The sequence below is a fragment of the Puma concolor genome, chromosome E4, assembly GCF_028749965.1.
Source record: "Puma concolor isolate L17-30 chromosome E4, mPumCon1.1.hap2, whole genome shotgun sequence".
Classification (NCBI taxonomy): domain Eukaryota; kingdom Metazoa; phylum Chordata; class Mammalia; order Carnivora; family Felidae; genus Puma; species Puma concolor.
In genome coordinates this window covers 16,246,483-16,269,037 of record NC_141683.1, presented here as the reverse complement: position 1 = coordinate 16,269,037, position 22,555 = coordinate 16,246,483, and the positions used below count along the sequence as shown (strand labels likewise).

The 22,555-nt window shown below is 37.9% G+C and overlaps 1 protein-coding gene across 3 annotated transcripts in view; it reads right to left on the bottom strand.

Moving 5' to 3' along the window:
- The window catches only part of USH2A (usherin), a 734,839-nt gene that overhangs the window by 134,472 nt on the left and 577,812 nt on the right, over positions 1–22,555 (bottom strand). For all 3 annotated transcript variants that reach the window (XM_025927811.2, XM_086694483.1, XM_086694484.1), the window contains exons 53-56: positions 20,790–20,987; positions 20,116–20,270; positions 17,870–18,068; positions 4,145–4,252 (exon numbers count right to left, since the gene is read on the bottom strand). In XM_025927811.2, coding sequence (XP_025783596.2) covers positions 4,145–4,252; positions 17,870–18,068; positions 20,116–20,270; positions 20,790–20,987 — 660 coding nt within the window. The remainder of the gene's footprint in view (positions 1–4,144; positions 4,253–17,869; positions 18,069–20,115; positions 20,271–20,789; positions 20,988–22,555) is intronic.

Sequence of the window (22,555 nt, the reverse complement as noted above, 5' to 3'; positions counted from 1 at the left end):
AGAAGGAAATCTTGGTAGATCTTTTGCAATAATAGCTACCAGAAAAGGGACATGTCTACTAGATTTGTTTTAAATTTGTTTTGAGTGCCATGCAATATTACCTGCTTATTTCTCTACAGATCTTGATTCCAATTCAAAAATCCCAACATTTATTGTGGATTGACTTTCCTTTGGAAGCTAGCAAAGGGACCCTGTTCTGTATTGGCTTATGTCATGGAGGCCTTGACTTTTAGATTATTATTAATTGTTAATTTATTCATCCAACATTCCACTCAATTTTGTGTCACTTTCTGTGTTGGGCACTGTGGATGTGGGGGTAAAGACAAATAGTCTTTACCCTTCAAGGACCCCATAGTATTGTGGTGAATAAAAATGAACAAATAAAAATTTATAATCCAGTTTGCTGAGTGCTGTAAGAAAAGGAGACATAGTGCTTTAGAGCACTTAGGAAGGGTATCAACACAGACTGGGAGTAATATGGGGATAGAGGGGAAGCAGGAGAATTCTAGAAGGGGAGAAATGTGAGCCCAAGTTTGAAAAACTGGGAGTTAGGTGAGTTAGTGAGAATGTAGGGAAAGAAATCAAAACTGTGGGAAAGCCACACAAAGTCTTTGAAATATGGGTAAGTATGGTAGAATTCCAGGTACTTCAGCATGACTGGTACACTGGAGGGCATGTGGGGAAGACAGAAAGATTCAACAGATGGGCAGAGATTAAAGTTTGAGGGGTCTATTTTGCTTTACTAAGAAGATGTGGATTTTTTTTTTCCTGGAAGGAAATGGGATTTTATGGAGGTGACTTGGCAAAAGGGAGGAAAGAATTGGAATGGGAATATGAGGAAGAAGAGAAATCACTAGAGGCAGGAAGACTAAATTATGAAAAGTTATAGGAGTCTGAACTAAGGCAACACCAGAAGGGATGGAAAGGAAGAAAGCATTTTTAAAAAATCCTTAAGATTTAAAATTATTAAGATTTTATGAAGAACTACATATTACAACCCCCCCCAAAAAAAGACAGAAACATCAAGAAGGCCCATTTTGGGGTTTAGGTGATGAGGTGGACGATTATACCTGAAGGAGGAAAAAAAGAAAGAAAAGTAAGTTAGGAAGTGAGGAGAGAGATTTTAAGAGTTGAATAGTGAGGCTGAAGTATTTTCAAAACACCTAATAAAAACATCCGTAGACTGGTGGGTGCACAGGCCTTGAATGAGTGCAGGCTTTGTGAGAGCTGTATACTTTGGGAGATTGTACTTGAGGATTCCAAGGGAGACCGTATAGTTACAAGTACGAAGAATAGAGGAAGAATCTAACAGTTAAAAACAGGTGAGAGGAAGAGAGATATGGAATGTGACTGAGAAAGATTCATCTTCCTTCCCTGTTTCCTTTCCGCGTTATCAATGCTAGAGGTAAAAACGCCTGCAATTTTGCATGATTGAACTGTAAAATTAATTAGAGTTGGCTGGTATGGCAGCAATTCTAAAAAGATGGAACAAAAATCCAATTTGAACTCTTCCTATTTGACTAAAAGTACACAATTTTCTATGAGGATAAAATTGTAGAGATTATGTCCAACTTATCAATGGGGTAGTAATATACATTAACTTTTCTCCCCTGGATTGAAAATGGGAGAAGTAAGAGGAGCTCAGGGTGGCTATGAAACGATGTTTCTTTTAATTCTCTCCATATTCACTTAGGACACTCAAGTGTGAGACCTTACCTTCAAACTATGTCTGATTTACTCAGGCATTTTATAATTAGTTATGCTTAGATTATTAATTTAATGGGATATAACATGTTTATTTCCACTTTACAGTACAACAGAACTTAATGTGAGTCCTGATTTGTTCTCTTCCAACCCCCAAGTTAAGTACTCAGACTACATTTATGTCACATATAGGTTATTCACAAATGGCACTTATACCGCCAGAAAATGGATTCTAAATCCATGTTTGTTCTGCAGGGGAAAGCCCATTTCGTTTATTATTCCTTTGCACAGTTATTTGTGTTAAAGGAAAGGTACATAAAGTTAAAAAAAAAGAAATCAAGTAAAACATTTCTCATCTCACACTCCCGTGTGTGGTTGAATGTAATTTTTTCAGTCATGAAATCTGAGCTCTTTAAATAATTTTTTGGGGGGAAAGGTGGGAAAATAGATGCATATTTTCTAAGAATTTAAATATACGGATTTGATGAGTACACTGATGCAAGAGACCCTGTTATTTTACCAGGTTTGAGTTGCAGCCAAAAATGGTTGATAGATCCTTTAGAAATTATCCATTATCATCAAAGTATCCATTTGATAGTTTACCTTTCCAAAAAATCCACTGCTGGTTTCTTCCTTTCAAAGGAACACTAAGCTTTTTGACATGAAACATTCTTTATATAGAAAACATCATTAGTGAAATCCTGGTGAGGAGCCATATGCCCCATATGTGGAATTTTCCATTTTATTCCCCATTTACTGGTAGGAAGTTCAGGTCTAATATTCTGAGGTACAACAATCCCTTTCATTAGAAGAGTAATGGACAAGCAGTTCAGGACTCTCCAATGGTAATTAACATTATATTTCTGTTTATAAACTCATGTATGCCTCTGTTTCCCCCACATTGAAAACAGGCAGACAATAAAGATGAACAAAATAATTAGTTGATCACTAACCCAAGCTTCTGAGGTCATCTTTCTTCTAAAAGTACATGATAACACCCACTCCAGTTCCCAACCCATTGGTAACCGTTGTTATGTACATATGCTTCCAGAATTTTTTCTATATTTTTATTTACCTATAGAAACGAATATTATTGCCTAAGCATTTTTATACATAAAAGATACCGTGCACTATTGCAGTTTTAATTTCCTCTTTATATGGTTAGATTGTCTCATTCTTTTAAAATGAGGCATGGAGTTTCATAATGTGACTATACCTGAATTTATTTAGCAATTCCCCTACTCATAGACATTTAAATTACTTCCAACTGTTTTCCATTAAATAAACAAACAAAAATGCTTCAATAAACATCCTGGTACGTGTCTCCTTATGCATTTGTTGAAAGTGTGATTTTCTGACATAGACAATGAATGTGAAACTGCTGTGTCATGGAAAATTAACATTTTAAATTTAATAGACATTGCCAATTTGCCTTCCAAGGTGATGGCCCCACTTTACACGTCCTCAGTCTGTGGTTGGTTCTTCCTCTCCTCTTGTGAATTTGTTAAAATCTTTGTTCTTCATGGTCCATCTCAGAACTCACTCTCACACCACAAAATATTTTTGATTTTCATGATGAGTTATAATCTCTCCTTGTTCAGATTATCCTGAGCATTCTGTTCATTTTTCAATTGAAGTACCGTTAACATACAATGTTAGGGTACCTGGGTGGCTCAGTGGGTTAAGCGTCTGACTTCGGCTCAGGTCATGATTTCACGGTTCATGAGTTCAAGCCCTGGACTGGGCTGTCTCCTCTCAGTGCAGAGCCTGCTTTGGATCTTCTGTCTCCCTCTCTCTCTGCCCCTACTCTGTTTGCTCAATCTCTCTCTCTCTCTCTCTCTCTCTCTCTCTCTCCCAAAAACAAACATTTAAAAAACAACAAAAACATGCAATGTTATATTAGCTTCATATGTAAAACATATTGATTTGGCAATTCTGCACATTACTTAATGGCAAGTGCAGTCACCATCCGTCACCATCCGTTATTACAATATTATTGAACACTTGTTTTTTCTTAACATCACTTTTCAGATTCTCTGTCTTTATATAAGTTTGGGAAATTGTACTGTGTCTTCAACTTGATGACAAGTTCATGATAGTGAATATTTAAGTCAGCTCCAGCAGTGAGCATGTACTTGTCATATAACCGGCATTCCAGAGATGTTTGATTTTTTATTTTTTTGAGAAATTTTATATCAAAGTGTATAATAATTTTTATCACAGAAAAGTAAACTGAAAAGGTTTAAAGAAGTGAAAGCAAAATTTGTGTTGGGTGGCTTATAGGTGAACCAAACCTGAAGAATGGCAGAGTAGAATACAATTTTATTTTGTACCTATCGACTTTATTCCTTCTTTGTTTTACATGAAAGGGTTTATAGAATTCACTTCAAAATGCCATATGAAAACTTCTCCTCCCAAATCATGGATATTTTTTAATTACCTTCAGGGGCTGCCTGCAGTGTCTGACCTAGAAAAGGCTTGCTTGAAGTGCATCCAGCAGGTGTACAAGCTGTAAGTGTGAAGCTATAGTTGGTGTATGGCTGGAGACCTAGAAAGAGCAAACAAGAAATAAAGTACATCTTGAGAGGATTATTTATTATCAATTAAGAACTGGAAGTAACATGTGGAGTTGTAGATATGATTTCCAAAATTTTAAAAGCAGAAAACATTTTCTAAAGGAGGTATGAACTTCACAAGCAGTTCAGTATTAATTGAAATTTCATTTATCTCTGATAATCATATATTCTCAGCCTTAGCAGAAATCTTAAAATTCATGTCATCCATCCATCCACCCATCCATCCATCATCCATTCAATCATTCATCCATTTATTCATCCATCCATCCATCCATCCACCCAGCTATCCATCCATCTTTCTCTTGATTCCCTTGTATAAGAGGTCATTGAAGAGGCTGCCTTGCCTAGTTGATCAGAGTACTCATCTCTCAAAGAGCCCATTCCATCTTTAGAGCTCTAGAGTTTTCCTTATTTTGTTTAAAAGTCCTTTCTTATATTGTGGTGATTTCTTTCCATCACTTGCACCCCTAGGGAGATATAGAACAAATCTAATTTCTTTTCCACATGACAGTTCTTCAAATATTTGTAGACAGTTATCAAATCCCCCCTGAGTCTTTTCTTCTCCAGGCTAACTATCCCAGTTTCTGCAACAGCTTCTTATACGAACAGAGGTAGAAAAAATAAAAATAAGGTTAGATCCAAATAAGGTTAGATCCAAAATAAGGTTTAGCCCCAAGCCATATTTAGCTCATATTCACACCAACCCACTCTGCTTTTTAAATTTTACACTACTTCACCATATGTGCCAATAGAATACCACCTCACACTTCTGTAGTGTTTTGGAGGTATGTTGGTTTTGTCTTTACACATAGATTGAACATAATTTGATGAAGGAATAGTGTTTATTGTATTCAGAATATGACACAGCCCAGTAATTGTTCAATAAGTTCTCAGGATAAATAAGAATGGCAAGCCATTTATAGTAGAAGTTGCATGTTGTTAGACCTCACTACTCCTTAGCTGATGACCTTGGGCAAGTGACTTAGCTTCTCTTTGCCTTGATGTACTGATCTTTAAAGATGGGAAACATAGCAGCTAGGTTTGAAGACTTTTGAGAAGATTAAATGGGTTACCTAGAGAACTACTTTATTTGACCAGAAGCAACCTTAAGACTCAGCAGCATTTGACAAGGAGCATATGGCGGCTAAAGCTTCTTGCCCTTGATTCTTGGAAAAATTCAAACAATGCCAAAGGTCAAAAATTTTCCTTTTCTTAAAGAATAGGACTTCATCTATATGTCAAATAATTGGGCTAATATATATAATTATTATATTAATTTTTCATGAATACTGAACTACATTTTTATATATATATTGCTCATTTGGCAGGTGAGTTTTTCCAGAGACATTCCTGTGCCACTCTTTTGCTTTATGCAGATTTCTCCTCAAACGCTATATTTTAAAAGATTTTGGCCACTTTATCGACATACTACATCCATCACTTCATATTCCCTCAAATTACTTCCTTCTCCCATAGCCCTCAACATTATCTGCTGTTTTATTACATCTGTTTATTTATTGTTTGTCTCCCCCTCTAGGACATAAGCTCCAAAAAAGCACTAAAAGATACTATATCTAAAAGATACCACTATATCCTTCAAATAATGGCAGGCACAAAGTAGGTGCTGGTTAAACAAATGAAAAAATTAACTGGTTCATTTAGAGTTAGAGCAATAGTCTGGGTTCTCTGCTAAAGCAATAATGTTCTGCAGCTGGAGCTGTTCCAGGATTCAGCTTCAAAGCCCTTTGTGTTTCCACATCAATTTAGTGATAAGATTCAGATACTTATTTGATTGCAATCTTCTATTTGGTTGCTATGGGGGATTTACATAATTTTGATATTTACTTGATTTGTAGATAAGAAATGTGATGAAAGATCTAAGCCCCACTGAAGCCATATATGTTTGATAAAAGCTTATGGGAAAATGCTAAAGATTATAAAATAGAGAGATCAAAAGAAAAAGGGAGGAATCGTCTAAGAATGAAGGTCAGAGACCGCAGTGGCGGACTGACTTAGCCTGGTGATGCTCCCTCTTTACTCCTGCTACTGAGAAAGGGGACCTTGACCCTTGTAATACCAATTCACCTGAATATCTTACTTTCTCACTTAGAATGTAAGCCCTTTGAGAGTAAGGTTTATGTCTCTGAGTGTCTTCCTTTTTTAATCATTTTTTTCCAGTTGTAAGTGTTTGATGCTTGTTAAATACTGTTTAAAGAACACAAAGCCCATGAAAGTGCTCCATCAAATGTCAGGCTATCCTGTTCATGATGTCCATCCAAAGTGTCATCGGACCAAACAGGCCCTTCCTCATAAATCCATGAGTATCTCAGCCCCCAACATCTACTTCACTGTGTAGGCAATTGTTTTCTAGTTACAGAATATTATTAAAATAATACAAAAAATTAATGTGATGTGTAAACAATAAATATTTTATAGACTTTTTTCCAAATGCCTGACTAAGTATGGCTGGTAAAAGTGAAGCAATGCTTGTTCTTTCTCTGGAATTTTCTTATTAAATAAAAACAAATAAAATGCTCCCCCTCCCCAAATGAGACCCAATTCTCTTCTTCATTTTGTGTTCTAGTTGGTCTGATATAAGACATGCAATGACCATTGAAGAATATTTTAGGATGCATCTTAGAAAAAGGAGAGGACATTTGTCACCACAGAGGTGTACTAAAGTCGGTGAGAGGATTGAGGGTATTTGCAATAAGGATAGTCGCTAAAAAGAAAATTGATGTATATAAAAATAGAAATTGTCCTTTCCCTACAGAATCTTTCTGAACTGAGCTGAGTGGTATCCACTTTATATATAGCCAAGAACACTAGAAGACAGTACAGCAACGGAGTAGCTAGCCAGTTAGGGATTTTTGATAGATTAAGGAAGGTGTGCCAGGGAGTCTGTTACAGGTGTTTAAATTGGATGGTATGTGTTGGCCTTGCAGAGCATGGGGCCAGGTCTAGTAGAGGAATATTTTAAAGCTACTGGGGTACCAGAATCAAGGGGAGAGGAGGTAGAACTGAGCGCTGGGTAGAGAGCCTACTTTGGGAAATCAGAGGACTTCAAAGTCATCACCATTCAGGAGGAGGGGATGTGAGGAACTAGGGAAAGAAAACAAAGATGGAAGGGCAAGAAAGGCGAGAGTGGGAGGCATGGGGCCTTAAGTGAAGGAAGGAAGGACAATGGGCTTAATCTAATTCACTAGTAGTTTGTCCTCAAGGGTTGTGTCTAGCCCTGAAATATGAGTATGGTGGCCAATTTAAAGAGCCATATGGAACATAGGTAGAAATATTTGGCTCATTTCAACTCACATTTGCCAGCCTGTGTCATGCAACTCTACATCTGCTATGTTTATGTTTCAGAGTACACTCATACTTCCTTTTATAACAGAACTCAAGGTTTCCTTGTGGAAACCAGTCTTTTGGCTACTACAAGTCTTTGTGCTTTGTTTAGGATTTTCTCCACCTGGATTGACCATTCCTGGACACAGTTCCACATTCCTTGTGCAATGTTAGCTGCTCAGAATTGACTATGTGACCTCATTTAGGCTAATGGAAAGTAGGCCTTGAATTCAAACTTTCATTTTTACTGCTGGTAGTTCTTTGTTCACCACATAGTGCTTGAGAATGGAGAACTTAGGGGTCAAAAGAAATTGGGTCCTGGAAACCTCATCTCATAGCCTTGAGTCTACATCTGATTTTTTATTTACATGAGCCACTTAATGCCCATTTGTTAAGCCTGCTTGAACTGAGTTTTCCGTAACTTGCAAGAAAAAGAGTTCTAAATGATATTAATATTATAATTACTAATAATGTCACACTGGCACACAAGTTCAGATTCTTGTATGTTACATAAGGGGACCATGAGCAGCTGTGATTACCCTACGCATGTTAGAAATAGTTAGTTATGAGATTCTGGGAGACAGAATTAGCAACAACATGAAAAGGGTTGGTGAAAAAGTGAAGAGGTTTCACCTTGAATATCACCAGGACAGGAATAATTATTCCTGCCTCACAGGTAAGAAAATACTGAGGCTCAGAGAACCAGATGTTCATACAGTGAATGGAGCTATCAGGTTGGGGTGGAGACAAACCCACAACTTTAATACCAAGCCCTGTGCCCTCCCATCACATAAGAGCTGCAGCCAAGCACATTGAAATTTGTGAATGACTTTGAAGATGAAACAGTATCTGAAAGATGTAAAAGTGGTAGAAACCATTGCAGTCGTTCTTAAAATGAAAGAAATATGTTGAAAGCGTTTAGTTCAAACATCAAGGCAATAAAAAGAAGTATAAAGTAAAACAAAAAATAAAACTCAGGGGATTTTGTTGTTCCATTTTTGCTCTTTTCACTGGACTCTGTGCATTAATCAAATATATTTTATAAGAAATGGAGTTATTTTTAAAGAACTTGATTACTCAGTTACATAAATAACATACTAGCTGAAATTTACTGAATACCACTTGCAGACCTTCTCCTGTGACTTCCTGGGTCTTTTCACTGGACTCTGTGCATTAATCAAATATATTTTATAAGAAATGGAGTTATTTTTAAAGAACTTGATTACTCAGTTACATAAATAACATACTAGCTGAAATTTACTGAATACCACTTGCAGACCTTCTCCTGTGACTTCCTGGATATTAACACAATCAAAACTCTCACTAAACCCCCTGGGTCACTGCAATTATCTGCTCATTTAACAGGTAAGGGAGTTGAAGCATAGAGAGTTGGAGGAACTCATCTATTATTACAGAGATCAGATTAGGTGAGGTCAGAAGTCTGGGCACCCAGGCTGAGAAGTGTGGGCCAGAGAAACAGGGTCAGGCCTCTGACACATAGGGAAAATAATGACATAAGTAGCTCAAAGCCCAGTGGAAATTTCAGTGTATATGTATGTATGTATGTATGTGTGTATGTATGTGTGTATATATATACACATCTCCAAGTGGGAATGTATATTTAAGTATTTCCATTTTGAATATTTCTTTTTTTTTTTTTTAATTTTTTTTTTTCAACGTTTATTTATTTTTGGGACAGAGAGAGACAGAGCATGAACGGGGGAGGGGCAGAGAGAGAGGGAGACACAGAATCTGAAACAGGCTCCAGGCTCTGAGCCATCAGCCCAGAGCCCGACGCGGGGCTCAAACTCACGGAGTGCGAGATCGTGACCTGGCTGAAGTCGGACGCTTAACCGACTGCGCCACCCAGGCGCCCCACCATTTTGAATATTTCTACAATTCATGGACCAAAGGAGTGTAGCCTCGCTGTTAGGAGAGAAGCATGTGAAGTTAGACTCTTTTGGGTTCTAATCCTTTACCTTCTTACTTATTAACACCGTCATGGGTCAGTTTTCTGAACTCTAGGTGCCTCAGTTTCCATAACTGTATGCTGTGGGCATGATGGTATTGACTGCTTAATTGGGCTACAGGCTACCTTGAGGGAAGGCAATATCTGAATCCATAATTGTCTACATCCTATTTCTTAGGTCTTGCATTTTTCATATTGTCAGAAGACTAACTTACTAAGAGGCTTGGTTGAAATAATCTGTAAGGAAAGCATCGACTGCCATCAGGCATAAATGATTTACATGAACTGGATGACCTTTCATATATATGACTCTGTAAAACTCAATAAAATCAACACATTTCAACTGGAATTTGCTGCCATTTTAAGTAAGTCTCTATTGGTAGTCCTTAAAATGCGATATATATGAAATATTAGTAACAGGCAATGAAAAGGGCACACCAACTGAAAATGACTCATGAATTGATCAGGATGAGAAGAGGGAAATAAAGAGATGTCTCAGAGGGACCATTCTGACCGTAGCTTAATCCTGAAGTCCAAGAGTCGAAGGAGAAAAGAAAACATCATTCAAGTGCTCGGCATTGAATTAAAAGAGTAGGAGATAGTAGTTGTAGAGAAGAGAAAGGCAAATGCATGGAGAAAAGCCAAGCATTTAACATTTCAGTGTAGTGGAGATTATGGTGGCTGCAAATTACCTGAATTTCCCTACAGGGAATCATGTTCTCTTTTAGAGGAAAGAAGCATACTATAACAAAACTCATTATAATTACACTTTCAAGTAACATTACATTCAGGAGTAAATGTGTGTTAAAAAGGACTGCCAAAGTCTACCTATGAATCATAAAAATATGATTTGGAAAACAGAATCAATGCCTATGTCAATGTCAGTTACATCTGATATACTGTTTTTTAAAGTGTATTTATTTGAGAGAGAAAGTGACAGTGTGAGTGGGGGAGGGGCTGAAAGGGAGGGAGAGAGAAAGACAGAGAGAATCCCAAGCAGGTTCCACACTGCCAGCACAGAGCCTGATGCAGGGATTCAACCCACGAAACAGTGAGATCATAACCTGAGCCGAAACCAAGAGTCGGATGTTTAACCCACTGAGCCACCTAGGTGCCCTGACATTTGATATACTTTATGAATATCAGTTTGTTTCTAATCTTTAATCTCCAGATAAATAGTCAGGGAAAGGCATTTTGTCCATTATAATTTGAGATAGTAAGTGCTACTTCAAAGCATTCATTGGGCTATCCCATAACGTCATCTGCTATTTTCTAAAGAATTACCAAATAATCCTACAAACTATGTAATTCTGCAAGTTCCTCAATCATTTGGTCAGTGGTTAGTTCAAGGGCTGAGATTCTTGGTTTCTTTAAAACCTTTGTGGTAGGTGGTTATCAGATATCGTACACGTTTTGGGCAAGAAGCTTGTCCTGGCACTAATTCACCCAAATTGGATGTTTGGCCAGGGCCCACGTGAATCTACATTGAGTCTTGCCGACGTGAAACGCTTCTTTCTGCCCTTAGCTGCCTTGGATCTCACTAAGTGATCACCTTCAGAGCATCTCTGTTCATGCAGATTCCCAGAAACTTTCAGCACCCACTGGCAACCTTGGCTATGATGGATAGACTTATAGCAGGATTCCACTTTAAATTGATAATTCTATGTGAGAATCTGGATGTTCAAAAATGGAACACGAAGATATTGTGGAATTGCTTTAGAGACTTCTAACACGCATTTACATTATGAGTGTGTTACAAAATTTGATTAGAAAATGTGTTAGGAGCTCACATGCTAGAGTCCCCCTTTCGTGACAGTACCACCCACCACCGTCTCAGGAGCCACGCATCCCAGTTAGTCAAGCCCGTTTCTTGCCCATTTGTGAGCCACTGGAAAGGAATGCTTCCTGTATCAATGCTTCAAAGTACAAGTTCAATTGACGGCTCATGAGCGGGGCATCAAAACATCAAAACAAAGGGACCCTTGCACGGCAAATGCCTATGAGATAACCTCACGACTTTTGCTTCTGACTGCTTGCTACAAGCTTAAGTGTTTCTTGACTCAATTGTTTTGTGTGTGAAATTTCAGGCCATAGTTTAGGCCCCCCTCCCCAATATCATAGTAGTCAGATTCATCCCAAGAAGCACTTCCCAGGTAAGTTACTTCTTGGCAGACTCTCTTTCTAAATACAGATCAACATTAAAACGATTACTAAGATAGTCCAAGAAAAAAACCCTTGCTTTTGCTTTTTGTAACGCTGTTTTAATAAATAGTTTTCTTCTCTGGAGTCTGGTGCTATACTAGACAAAAGCCACTTTTACTCTACATTTTCAGTCCGAGTCTTCTCTGGAAACAAAGTGAGGCATCAGGAGACAGCTAAGTCTGATGCTGCTCAAATACTCGACAAGAACATATATTGCAGAGAGAGCAGGAGTTATTTAGAACTCTTGGAACAAAACAGAAACAAAGTTTGCACAGGCAAAGAACCTAAAAGTATCTGGGATTTCAGGGGAAAGATTCTTTTTCTTTAAATATTAATTGTCCAGGCAGCTGTGGACCGTAATTCTTTGGCTGTAATCTTCTATTTATAAGAATGATTTTTAAAAGTATACAAAAGTGGTTGATGCTCTGCAAGTATTGATTTTTCATTTTGCAAATATCCAGGCACAAAGTTCTCCTCAGAGTTGGAAAAATGAAAATAAAATGAATTGTTGTATCTATTTTTGTAGGTCGGATGCTTGGTAGCTGGGGCCCACGCAGTGTAAAGCAATACATAGAACCACGGAAGAGAAGCTCCTGGAGCTGTTCCAGGGATACGATAACTGCCTGAGTTTGCTTCCTGTTTCGGTTCAAGAAACTTGCTGCCAATCAATCCAGATTGCCAGAGATCAAGGCTGGCTCAATGGGTGTGTGACCTGTAGAGTACCCAAGATTCCAGGCGGTTCTAGGTGGGACTGAGGCTTGATTCCATGTTCTGGTTTTAAAAAATTTTTATGATTCTTTTTTGAAAACTATATTCTTTTCAAAAAAATTTATTAAGTTTTTGCTTTTAATTCTAGTATAGTTAACATACAGTGTTATATTAGTTTCAGGTGGACAATACAGTGATTCAGCATTTCTGTACATTACCCAGTGCTCATTGTGGTAAGTGTACTCTTAATCCCTTCACCTATCTCACCCAGCGCCCCCAAGCCCCCCTCTGGCAACCACCAGTTTCTTTTCTATAACCAAGGATCTGTTTCTTAGTTTGTCTCTCTTTTTTTCCTTTTTGTTCATTTGTTTTGTTTCTTAGATTGCACATATGAGTGAAATTATATGGTATTTGTCTTTCTCTGACTGACTTATTTCACTTAGCATTATATTCTTTAGTTCCAACCATGTTGTTGCACATGGAAATATTTCATTTTTTATGGCTGTATATATTCCAGTGTGTGTGCACATACATAAAATCAAATTTTACATATATATATATATATATATATATATATATATATATCAAATTTTTTTATCCATTCATCTACTGATGGATACTTAGGCTGCTTCTACAATTTGGCTATTATAAATAAAACTGCAGTAAACACAGGGGTGCATGTATCCCTTTAAAGTCATGTTTTTGCATGTTTTGGACAAATACCCCTTAGTGTGATTCCCAGATTGTAGGCTAGTTCTGTTTTTAGTTTTCTGGGGAAACTCCACACTGTTTTCCACAAAATGCACCAGTTTGCATTCCCACCAACAGTGCATGAAGGTTCCTTCTTCTCCACATCCTTGCCAACACTTGTTTGTTGTGTTGTTTATTTTAGCCCCTCTGATAGGTGTGAGGTGATATCTCATTGTAGTTTTGATTTGCATTTCCCTCATGATGAATGATGTTGAGCATTTTTTCATGTGTCTTTGGCCATCTGTATGTTTCCATTAGAGAAATGTCTGCTTATGTCTTCTGCCCACTTTTGAATTGCATTATTTGTTTTTTTGAATGTTGGGTTGTATCTTAATGATTTTTGAACAAAGGACCCTATGTTGCCCTTTTGCCCTGGGCCCTGAAAATGATGTAGCCATTCCTGCCTGAGACCTAGATGTATTTGACAGTCTGATTTTTGTACTCAATCAAAATGGAATAAAAACATTCAGACACTAGTTTCCTATTTAATATCTACTCACTCAACAAATACTTTTGGATACTTAATGTTAAGTGCTATGATAGATGCCTCTCACAGTATAAGTGACACAAGGGAAAACAGGAGGCTACTGTCTCTGTCCTTAAAAAGCTTCACCTACTAGCTCAGGAATAAAGACAAGAAAAAGGATATTGTGATAAAGTCTAATAAATGTCCTGAGAACCAAGTGTTGGATACTTTGGAAGTACATAGCAGAGTTATCTAAATGTAAAATCCCCTTATAAAGAATTTCCACATTTTGTGATATTGATGCTCAAAGTATGTTCTCCTTTTTTTTTCCCCCCCCAGAAATGATGGGTAGGATATCTGTTTCACTACACTAGAGTAGTGCACGTGGGCTACAACCTGCATTGTTAGGGCACGTGCTATTTTAGCACAGGTTTTCATGAGCTTCTCGGAAGATGCAAAAGAAAGGCAGATTGTTCTGTCCTTGCTAACTTAACGCTGGTGGGTCTTCCCTTTTTAAGTAAAATGCAATGATAAGCAACTTTTAATAGATTATTTTGAAAACACTTCTCCCTGAGTTAAGAGACACATAAGCCCTTATCAAATCTGCTGCGAAAGAGGACATGATTAATTCATTTTGTTCTCAGTGGCCCTAATTATTTAGTTAATCCTTTCTCCATCTCTTCTGCCCCAGTGCCCACACTAGGAGGACCATTCATAAAGCCGTGGTAACCTGAAGAGAAACAATGCCCATAACGGACATCCTGATTGTTCTGTGCAGGATGGTGGACCTGTTTAGTAATAAATGATATGAAAAGGTCTTTTATTGACAAGCTGCCATGTGCTGTTTGCATTAGCGAATATGAGAAGATGATGGCTGTTCCTCCTTCGTCCCCATGGTATTCAGCTCAGTGAGATAGCAGAAAATGCTTCAGTTTACTTAAAGCATTGATAACACCTCTAAATAATTAACTGAGGACTTCCTGTCTTCAATTACTTAATGCTTTTTTTAACATCTTGAGAGGATTATAAGCAATTTATGGATTTCACATGATGAGTGCCTTCGCCACTATTCCCACAAAGCATTTACGGGATCATGTTTCTAAAGCTTTGAGGTAATTAAAAATAAGCATGGAGACAATGGGGCTGAGGCAAGGTGCCTGCTTTCCCTTCTGTCATTTCTAAGGACCTAGATTTCAGGCTCCAGAATGACTCCGGGTACAGCTTCATTAGCGTTTGACGGTTACTTAGAAAATGCCAACATTTTGGAAATGATGAGAAAGTCAAAACATTTATCCCAGCGGGTACAGGCAGCTCTTCGATCAAACATTTGGGATGCAATGTAAAATAAATTTGATTATTTTAGTTTATTCCATGAACTCAATAAAACAGTCATTCATATCATAAAATACATCCATATTGAATTTGGTCGGTCAGTGAACTACAGAACTGATTTTTTCCTGGCAGATAAGACATGTGAACGCTAACATACATCTCAGGTTTTAGATTACCTAACGCCTAGCACCATTGCCGTCCCATAGGAACCGCATATGGGAGGCTCTGTACTTGGTCAGGTTTTGCTGAACGAGAGTTTTCTTCTTCATTCAACAAAGACATGTTTCTCTGTAGGGCTGTATTGCCTGAGTGGAGTACTCTCTAAATCTATTTAAACGGTACAGAGGGACAAACCGAATGAATTCCAAAGTCTTCTTTTCATTTTATGATCTTATAGAAAGCAAAATCATATAGAAAACCTTTAAAATATTTATCCTAATAAAAGAGAACTTCTGCATCAAGTTACGTGTATGAAATCCTCTCTGGGACGAAAATATTCATTAAAAATGACAATGAAAGGAAGAACTGGGGGGGGGGAGAGGGTGTTTTAAAGAAAAATCTTTCCAATTATCTTGTAATTGATGAGTCTATCAATCCTGTTGGTTTGAACATCGCGTTAGGGTTTAGTCTGTCAGCAAGTCAAGTCAATGCTGGTTTTAAAAAAATGCACACCACTACAGCTCACAGTTCAAAGCCCATGCTGGCTCAGTGGACAGATACTGGGAGAAAAACATTCTGTAACACTGTATCCCAGTTTTTTTGTGAAACCTTTACTGATACAAAGTCTAAATGGCTTTCCACACTCTGTAATTGACACTTCATTTTCCACTCCAAGTCATTGTTTTGATTTCCCCCCGCAGCATTCTTTAGAGTTCTGCTGTTGAATCCTTTGTGGTGTATTTGCAATTAGTTCTTAACTTTTCAGTGTCCCCTATTACTGGGGGCTTCCTGAGAGCAGCAATCTTAGTGTAGAGCACTTACTGTACTACCTCCAACACAGCAAGTGGGCAACAGTTTTTGTTTTTGTTTTTTTTTTAAAGAATGAAACAGTACTCTGATTTCCTTATAGATGGAGGCAGGGAATGCCTTGGGCACCCTGAGTATGTCACTTTCCTTCCTCATCTTTTACGTGTGGATATTAAAAACATCCCCCACTTACAGGGATGTAATGAGAATCAAATGTGTCCAAATGGAAATGGTTCTTTAAAATTATAAAGCACAATATAAATGTAAAGTTTTGTTTCGTAAAACAACAGTATTTCAACTACTGGTGATCAGTCTCACTTTCAGTGAAATGAGATATAAGAAATAAATTTAATAATCTGAATTGATGAGGGCTTTTTCCATCTGCATTATCATTGATCCAGCTCAGGACCTTCAGATAAGGAATGCAATGTGCGAGTCTGCAAATATTTATTAAGCACCTTCTGCAGGCTTATGGCACTTCTGGAAAACAGTGGTCAAGTCATTGAAGACATCTGTCAATGAATGCCTGCTTGTGTGTCAGGGAATTGTAGAATTAAGAGCAAATCATGATGAATTGATTTTTCCACCTACATAGTATAACTGGTTCCTTCTCTGAGGAAAACTCAGCCACACTCTTCCAGTCCTTTCTGTGCTTCTTTATGAGTTTCATTACCTCTAGTATCCATGCTCCCTGCAAGGTACGGGGTCCAAAGAAAGAACATTCACTCAGGAGGCCTTGGAGGGAAGCTTCTGACAAGGGGGGTGGCGTGGAGTAAGTTTGTAACCTCTTGCCTATGGTCTCAGAATCTCAATTTACACAACTGTTTGCCATGATTCAGTAGATCCAAAGAATGAACTAAATTACTTAATCTCTCAAAGTATCTTTTTCTGTAAAATGGGAGTAATACCTCTCTTTCCCCCATAGGTCTGTAGTGCCTGCCAAGTGGCTCGTGTGAAATTCACTTGTTTGGCATCTATGAACATTTGTTGGGCATCTGTGAACCATGTCAAGGACTGTTCTAGGTGCCAGAAGTACCACATTGAACTAGGTAGAGAAGACCTCTGCAATTCTGGAGCTTACATCCCAGTGGGGGGGAGACATAAAAAGCAAAGAAAAACCAAGCACTCTCAGGCAGTAAGAGGTCCATGATGAAAATAAGACAAGGGGATGTGGTGGCGTATTAGAGAAACTTCCTTAGACTGGGGAAGTCAGAAGTGCCTCTCTTCTCTTCAGAAGTGACATTCAAACCCAAACATGTTAATTATTATTATAATGACTTCTAGTAATTATCTGACATTATACTATTATACTGTACCATTATATTATTATGAAAGTTAATTATAATAAATGCTCTAGCAATAAAAATAATACAATTACTATTAATTAATGTTCATAATAACAAATTGTCACAAACAGTCACCTGTCAACTATTCTGTGTATTAGTTACCCACTCAGTAGATAAACGCTCGCCTCTGGCTGATTTCACCCTGTTCTCCAGTGCATTCTTGGCTATCCCAGTCCCATTATCTATGAGTATATCCTTGGGGAATGAAAATGCATCTTACCGTTTGTCTGAGAAAAAAAAAAGTTAATACTGATGCAAAAACCCTACACATAATGCATATCAAAGCCAAATATAAATTATTTCTGAAGTTATCTGCTGTTGTGGCTTATTGCTGCCAGTGTGGGCTCTTCTATTAGCATGGATAAGTGGGACCTGACCATATGTCAGGAGAACACGTCCTTTCGAAGTGACCTCATATATCAAATGCACACCCCTGGGATGCTTTGCCCCCCTAACCACAATGACAGACTCTTCCGGTAGGTTTTCCTTTTTTTTTTTTTTTTTTCACCTGTGACCGTATGCTGCCTCCTGTCAGCGGTGCCACTGTAGATGAGACCTTTCCCAACCTGCCTGAGCTGGTACTCTTTAATGACGCCATTTGGCTTCTCGGGGACACTCCAGCTCAAATGCAGAGACTCCGAACTGGGCGCCGTGACTCTCGGTGGCTGGACACTCTGTGGGCTTCCTTGGGTAGTAGCTGCAACTACCTGAAAACATAAGAGTTCAACAGCAATTTACGGTAATAGTATGCTAGGTATCCTGATCAATGAGAATGTCACTTTTGTTTTAAAATGTTGTTGTCTGGCCTGGCATATCATTAGCAGGGGCTTGGAGAAACAGTCCCCCCTTTTTTTATGCTTTTCCTCCCATCCTATTTAAACAATGAAATCTGACCTTGAATACATTCCATAAGTCTCAGACTACCATTTATCACAACAGGTTCAACAACAATTTTGATGACAGAGCACAGCCCTCAGTTTAAGCAAGGGAAATCTGGCTGGCAGACTGTCTTACTAGAGAACTCTTGATAACTCTCTTCCATATGGCTCATCAGTGTCTTTGCATTTTAACAGCCTGATTTTGTACATTTTAAGCACCAGTAAATATGAAGCAAAACCCACATCTGAACTTGCTTGCATATGATATGCTTTGAACAGTATAAATGGGCAGGTTGTTTTTTGTTTTGTTTTGTTTTTTTTTTTTTTTGGTATTCTTCCTGTGATAACCCAGGATGACTTAACAGTGCCCGTGCCAGTGTTCTAGAAAAAGAACTGAGTAGACAAGGAAAAAAGGATCAATCCACCAGTCATGCATTCAGCATTATCAAAATATAATTTTGAACAAAAGTTAGCTGCATTTCTTTTTTCACAGAATTAACTCTGCTTTCACTTTTTAACCAATTGTTCTGGCATCTGGTAGACAGGAGCTGCACCTACGTAAAAAGAGCACAGAATTGTTCCAGGAACGCTCGGACCATAACTTTTGATTGGGCCAATCAGCTGCCATCTGTCTAAATGGTGGCACGCTCAGAGATGTTTCTGGAGGTCTGTTGAATAAAAAGCTGCGCATATGCACTGCGGCTGATCCATCTGACTGAATGTTTTACTTGGATGGTTCCGGCACAGTGTGCGAAGATGATGCTCTTCTAAAGTTGTAACGGCGTGAAAGGAATCAGAGCCGCTGTGTGTTTGTTTCTCCTGAGTTTACTCTGACTAGGTTGGCTTCTGTGAAATGACTCTCTCTTTATTTTCCTCCTAAATTGTTTGACTGTTTCTTTCCAGTCTCATCTGTGGGCTCTTGCTCTCAGGAGCGCTCCCAGTGTTCATTGTCTGTGTTCTTGTTTTTGTCTCTCTCTCTCTCTCTGTTCTCCTTAAGGACTCTTTTCAAACTCCTTGCTTTCTAGATCTTTCTAGATCTAGAAAGATCTTTCTAGAAGATTCAATCACTTTGTAATCCAGCTTCTGACTGGATTTTCACTTGAGGTGCCAAATAATAATTCCTTCCATTCTGCTACCTGCTCCTTCTTTTAAGTACATTTTTAAAAGCTTTTAAAATTTGAATCTTACTCTCTACGTTCAGATTTTCCTTTAACTTTTTTTATTTGCTAGCAGAATGGCACCGTGATCTATAATTTGCTCAAGCTAGAGATCTCGAATATATCCATGATCCTTTCCTCTTATTCCCCTGCGTATTGTTGACACCAAGCCCTGTAGATTTTGTCCCCCAATATCTGTTGTATCTTCTTGATGTTCTCCATTCTGACCCCTGTTGCATGGATTCGGGTCCTCATCATTTCTTGCCAGGTTGTAGCAAGAGTTTTGGTATCAGATTATTTTCTATGCCAGGCTCTTTTGCCCATTTCTCTGTTCTTCAAGAGAAGGTCATCCTTGTTGAAGTGATGGTTAAATAGAAACCCTTTTAAACTGAAGAATGATTTGATAATTATTATGAATTTATGGAAGATCATCTAAAAATAGTTGGCAGAGGAAAAATGTGATAAAAAAGGGTAACACTGGTTCAAGTTTTCTTTTCTTTTTTAATTAATGAAACATTTATATTTGCATAAATTTGATAAATTTCAGTGATCTCTCCTTTCAGGCATGAGGATTAGTAGTCGGTTGAGATGGCACCCTACTTAACACTGCATTGGTGGGGATATTGTTTTCTGCCATTGGAAAAATCATTCACGACCTGGATATCCAGATAGTCTTCATCCTGGCTACTTCTGTCTGGAGTTTAGGTACCTGCCCTTACCTTGCTGCTGACGGCACAGCCAGCAACCGTGCATGCTTTCAGCTGGTATGAATATTCCTGAAATGGCTGAATTCCCTTCGTATCAGAGAAGCTCAGTGATGTTCCTTGAAAGCATTCAATTCCATTTCGGAGAAGAATGTAGTAAATAATAGGACCTAAAAGAGGCAGAGAAATGCCCAGATTTGAGTATCATGTCCTTTTAACTATTTGCAAACAACTTAACATGTCTTGGAATTCTAAGGAAATGGGATAATATAGCATTATTTACTTTTAATTTGCTATTGTTTTTGCTGTGTTCGAGCAATGACATGCACTCTTACCGAAGAGAGGGACTCTGGACACAGACAATTAAAGAGACATATATGTTTATTTCCCCCTACTGCCAAGCAAAATTACCTTCAGTATTAAAACTATTTTGCTTTCCTTTAACAGTCTTTGTTTGTTTGAAAGAGCTCAGATGTATTCTAGGATTCAAGAAAAAATTGGGGGACTAAAAATTTGCAGGTCCTATTTTACAAAAAGGAAGATCAGTAGGCACATACCTACAGTTCCTTTTACCAGCAAATAATTTTTAATGGTTAGATGCATGCCTATTAAATGTAGACTACACTCATTTCAATTTCCTTATGAAGTTACTGGATTATGTTATTTCAATTTTAAAAATGGCTTAATACCATTTGGTTGTATAGGTTTCTTCCAATTTAAGACGATTACATCTTCAAGATTATCCATTTTGGTCCACGTAGGGGGACTCACTCCTTCAGGCACATCTTCTTTGGTCCTGGCTCTAATAGCTTTGCTGAATCCTCGCCCATAGCTATTCCATGCAGAAATTCTATACTCATACATCATGTAAGGCTCCAGGTTCACATCTGGAAAGGGAGAAATTGAACACTGAGACTTTTAAGACATTTTTGCTGTCTTACCATCCTATTGAAAATGAATATCAAAACTTGTAAACACTTAAAAATTAATGCTTTAATCCTGTTGTGTGTGAATAAAACTCTAATAATAATCTTAATTTTCTAAATCAGAAAAAAACATTTTCTGTGTGTATTAGATGCAGAGATATGGAATTGCACAGAATAGAATTCACCTTTTCTGAACAAGCAAATATGGATAATATGGATACATGAAAGGAATGACTGAAATCTAAAAGCACTAGACAGGGGTGCTTAGGTGGCTCAGCCGGTTAAGCATCTGACTTTGGCTCAGGTCATGATCTCCCTATTTGTGAGTTTGAGCCCCACACTGGGCTCTGTACTAATAGCTCAGAGCCTGGAGCCTGCTTCGGATTCTGTGTCTCCCTCCTTCTCTGCCCCTCCCCAGCTCACACTGTCTCTCTCTCAAAAATAAACATTAAAAAAATTTTTAAAAAAGTAAATGATAAAATAAATGAATAAAAGCACTAGACTAATGTACATTGGATGTTAATGCTTCACAGGTTTGTATATACTTTATTTCTATATGAGGCAGTTTCACCAACATACTTTCATAACTTTAGTATGATAAATTTTACCAATTATTACATTGTTCATATTACATTAAATTATTATATAATGTAGTTATTATGAGATACAGGACTTGAAACTTAGCTTATCAGGGCCAGTGGATATAAATGAATGCACAGTCCACTACATACTTACTTCCCTCTTTCACCAAACCAGAACGGAAACCCAAACTAAAAACAACAAATCTAATTAAAAGAAGAAAACCTGGGGCGCCAGGGTAGCTCAGTTGGTTAGGCTACCGACTTCGGCTCAGGTCATGATCTCACAGTTTGTGAGCTCGAGCCCTGCGTTGGGCTCTCTGCTGACAGCTCTGAGCCTGGAGTCTGCTTTGGATTCTGTGTCTCCCCCTCTCTCTGCCCCCTCCCCTGCTCACACTCTGTGTCTCTCTGTCTCTCAATAATAAATAAACTTTAAAAAAAAAGAAAAGAATAAAACCAGACTACTGAGTGTTTTGCACTGGCAAGAATTTTATTAGATAACCATCCATGTGATCCAATGGTGTCCCAAAAGTCTCTGTTCCGTTTTAAGCTTTAATAACTTCAGAAGCACAAATGCTACAAATTTATTTTTTTTAAAAAATGGAAAATTTAATTGGTTAAATGTTTTCCACTTATTTAATTTTGTGAATTCGAATACGTTTATATGTATTTGTTTTTGTATGGCGGTTTCTAGATGACTTTTCTCAGATGGAAAATCAGAAGAGTAAGTCCTCCTCTTTGGCTGTCTGGCCACCTGCTGTATCTCCACTGGATGTGGGGTTGAGTCTCAATCCATCCATGTGGGGTTTTTGACCACATTTTCCTTATATGCATTTCCTTACTATAAACCCTGATCTGCCTACTCTATAGAATTAGTATGAAGATAAAATGCAAGAAGTTATGTGACAGAACATCGTAAAATAAATTGCTATAAAATAGAAGGGATTATCT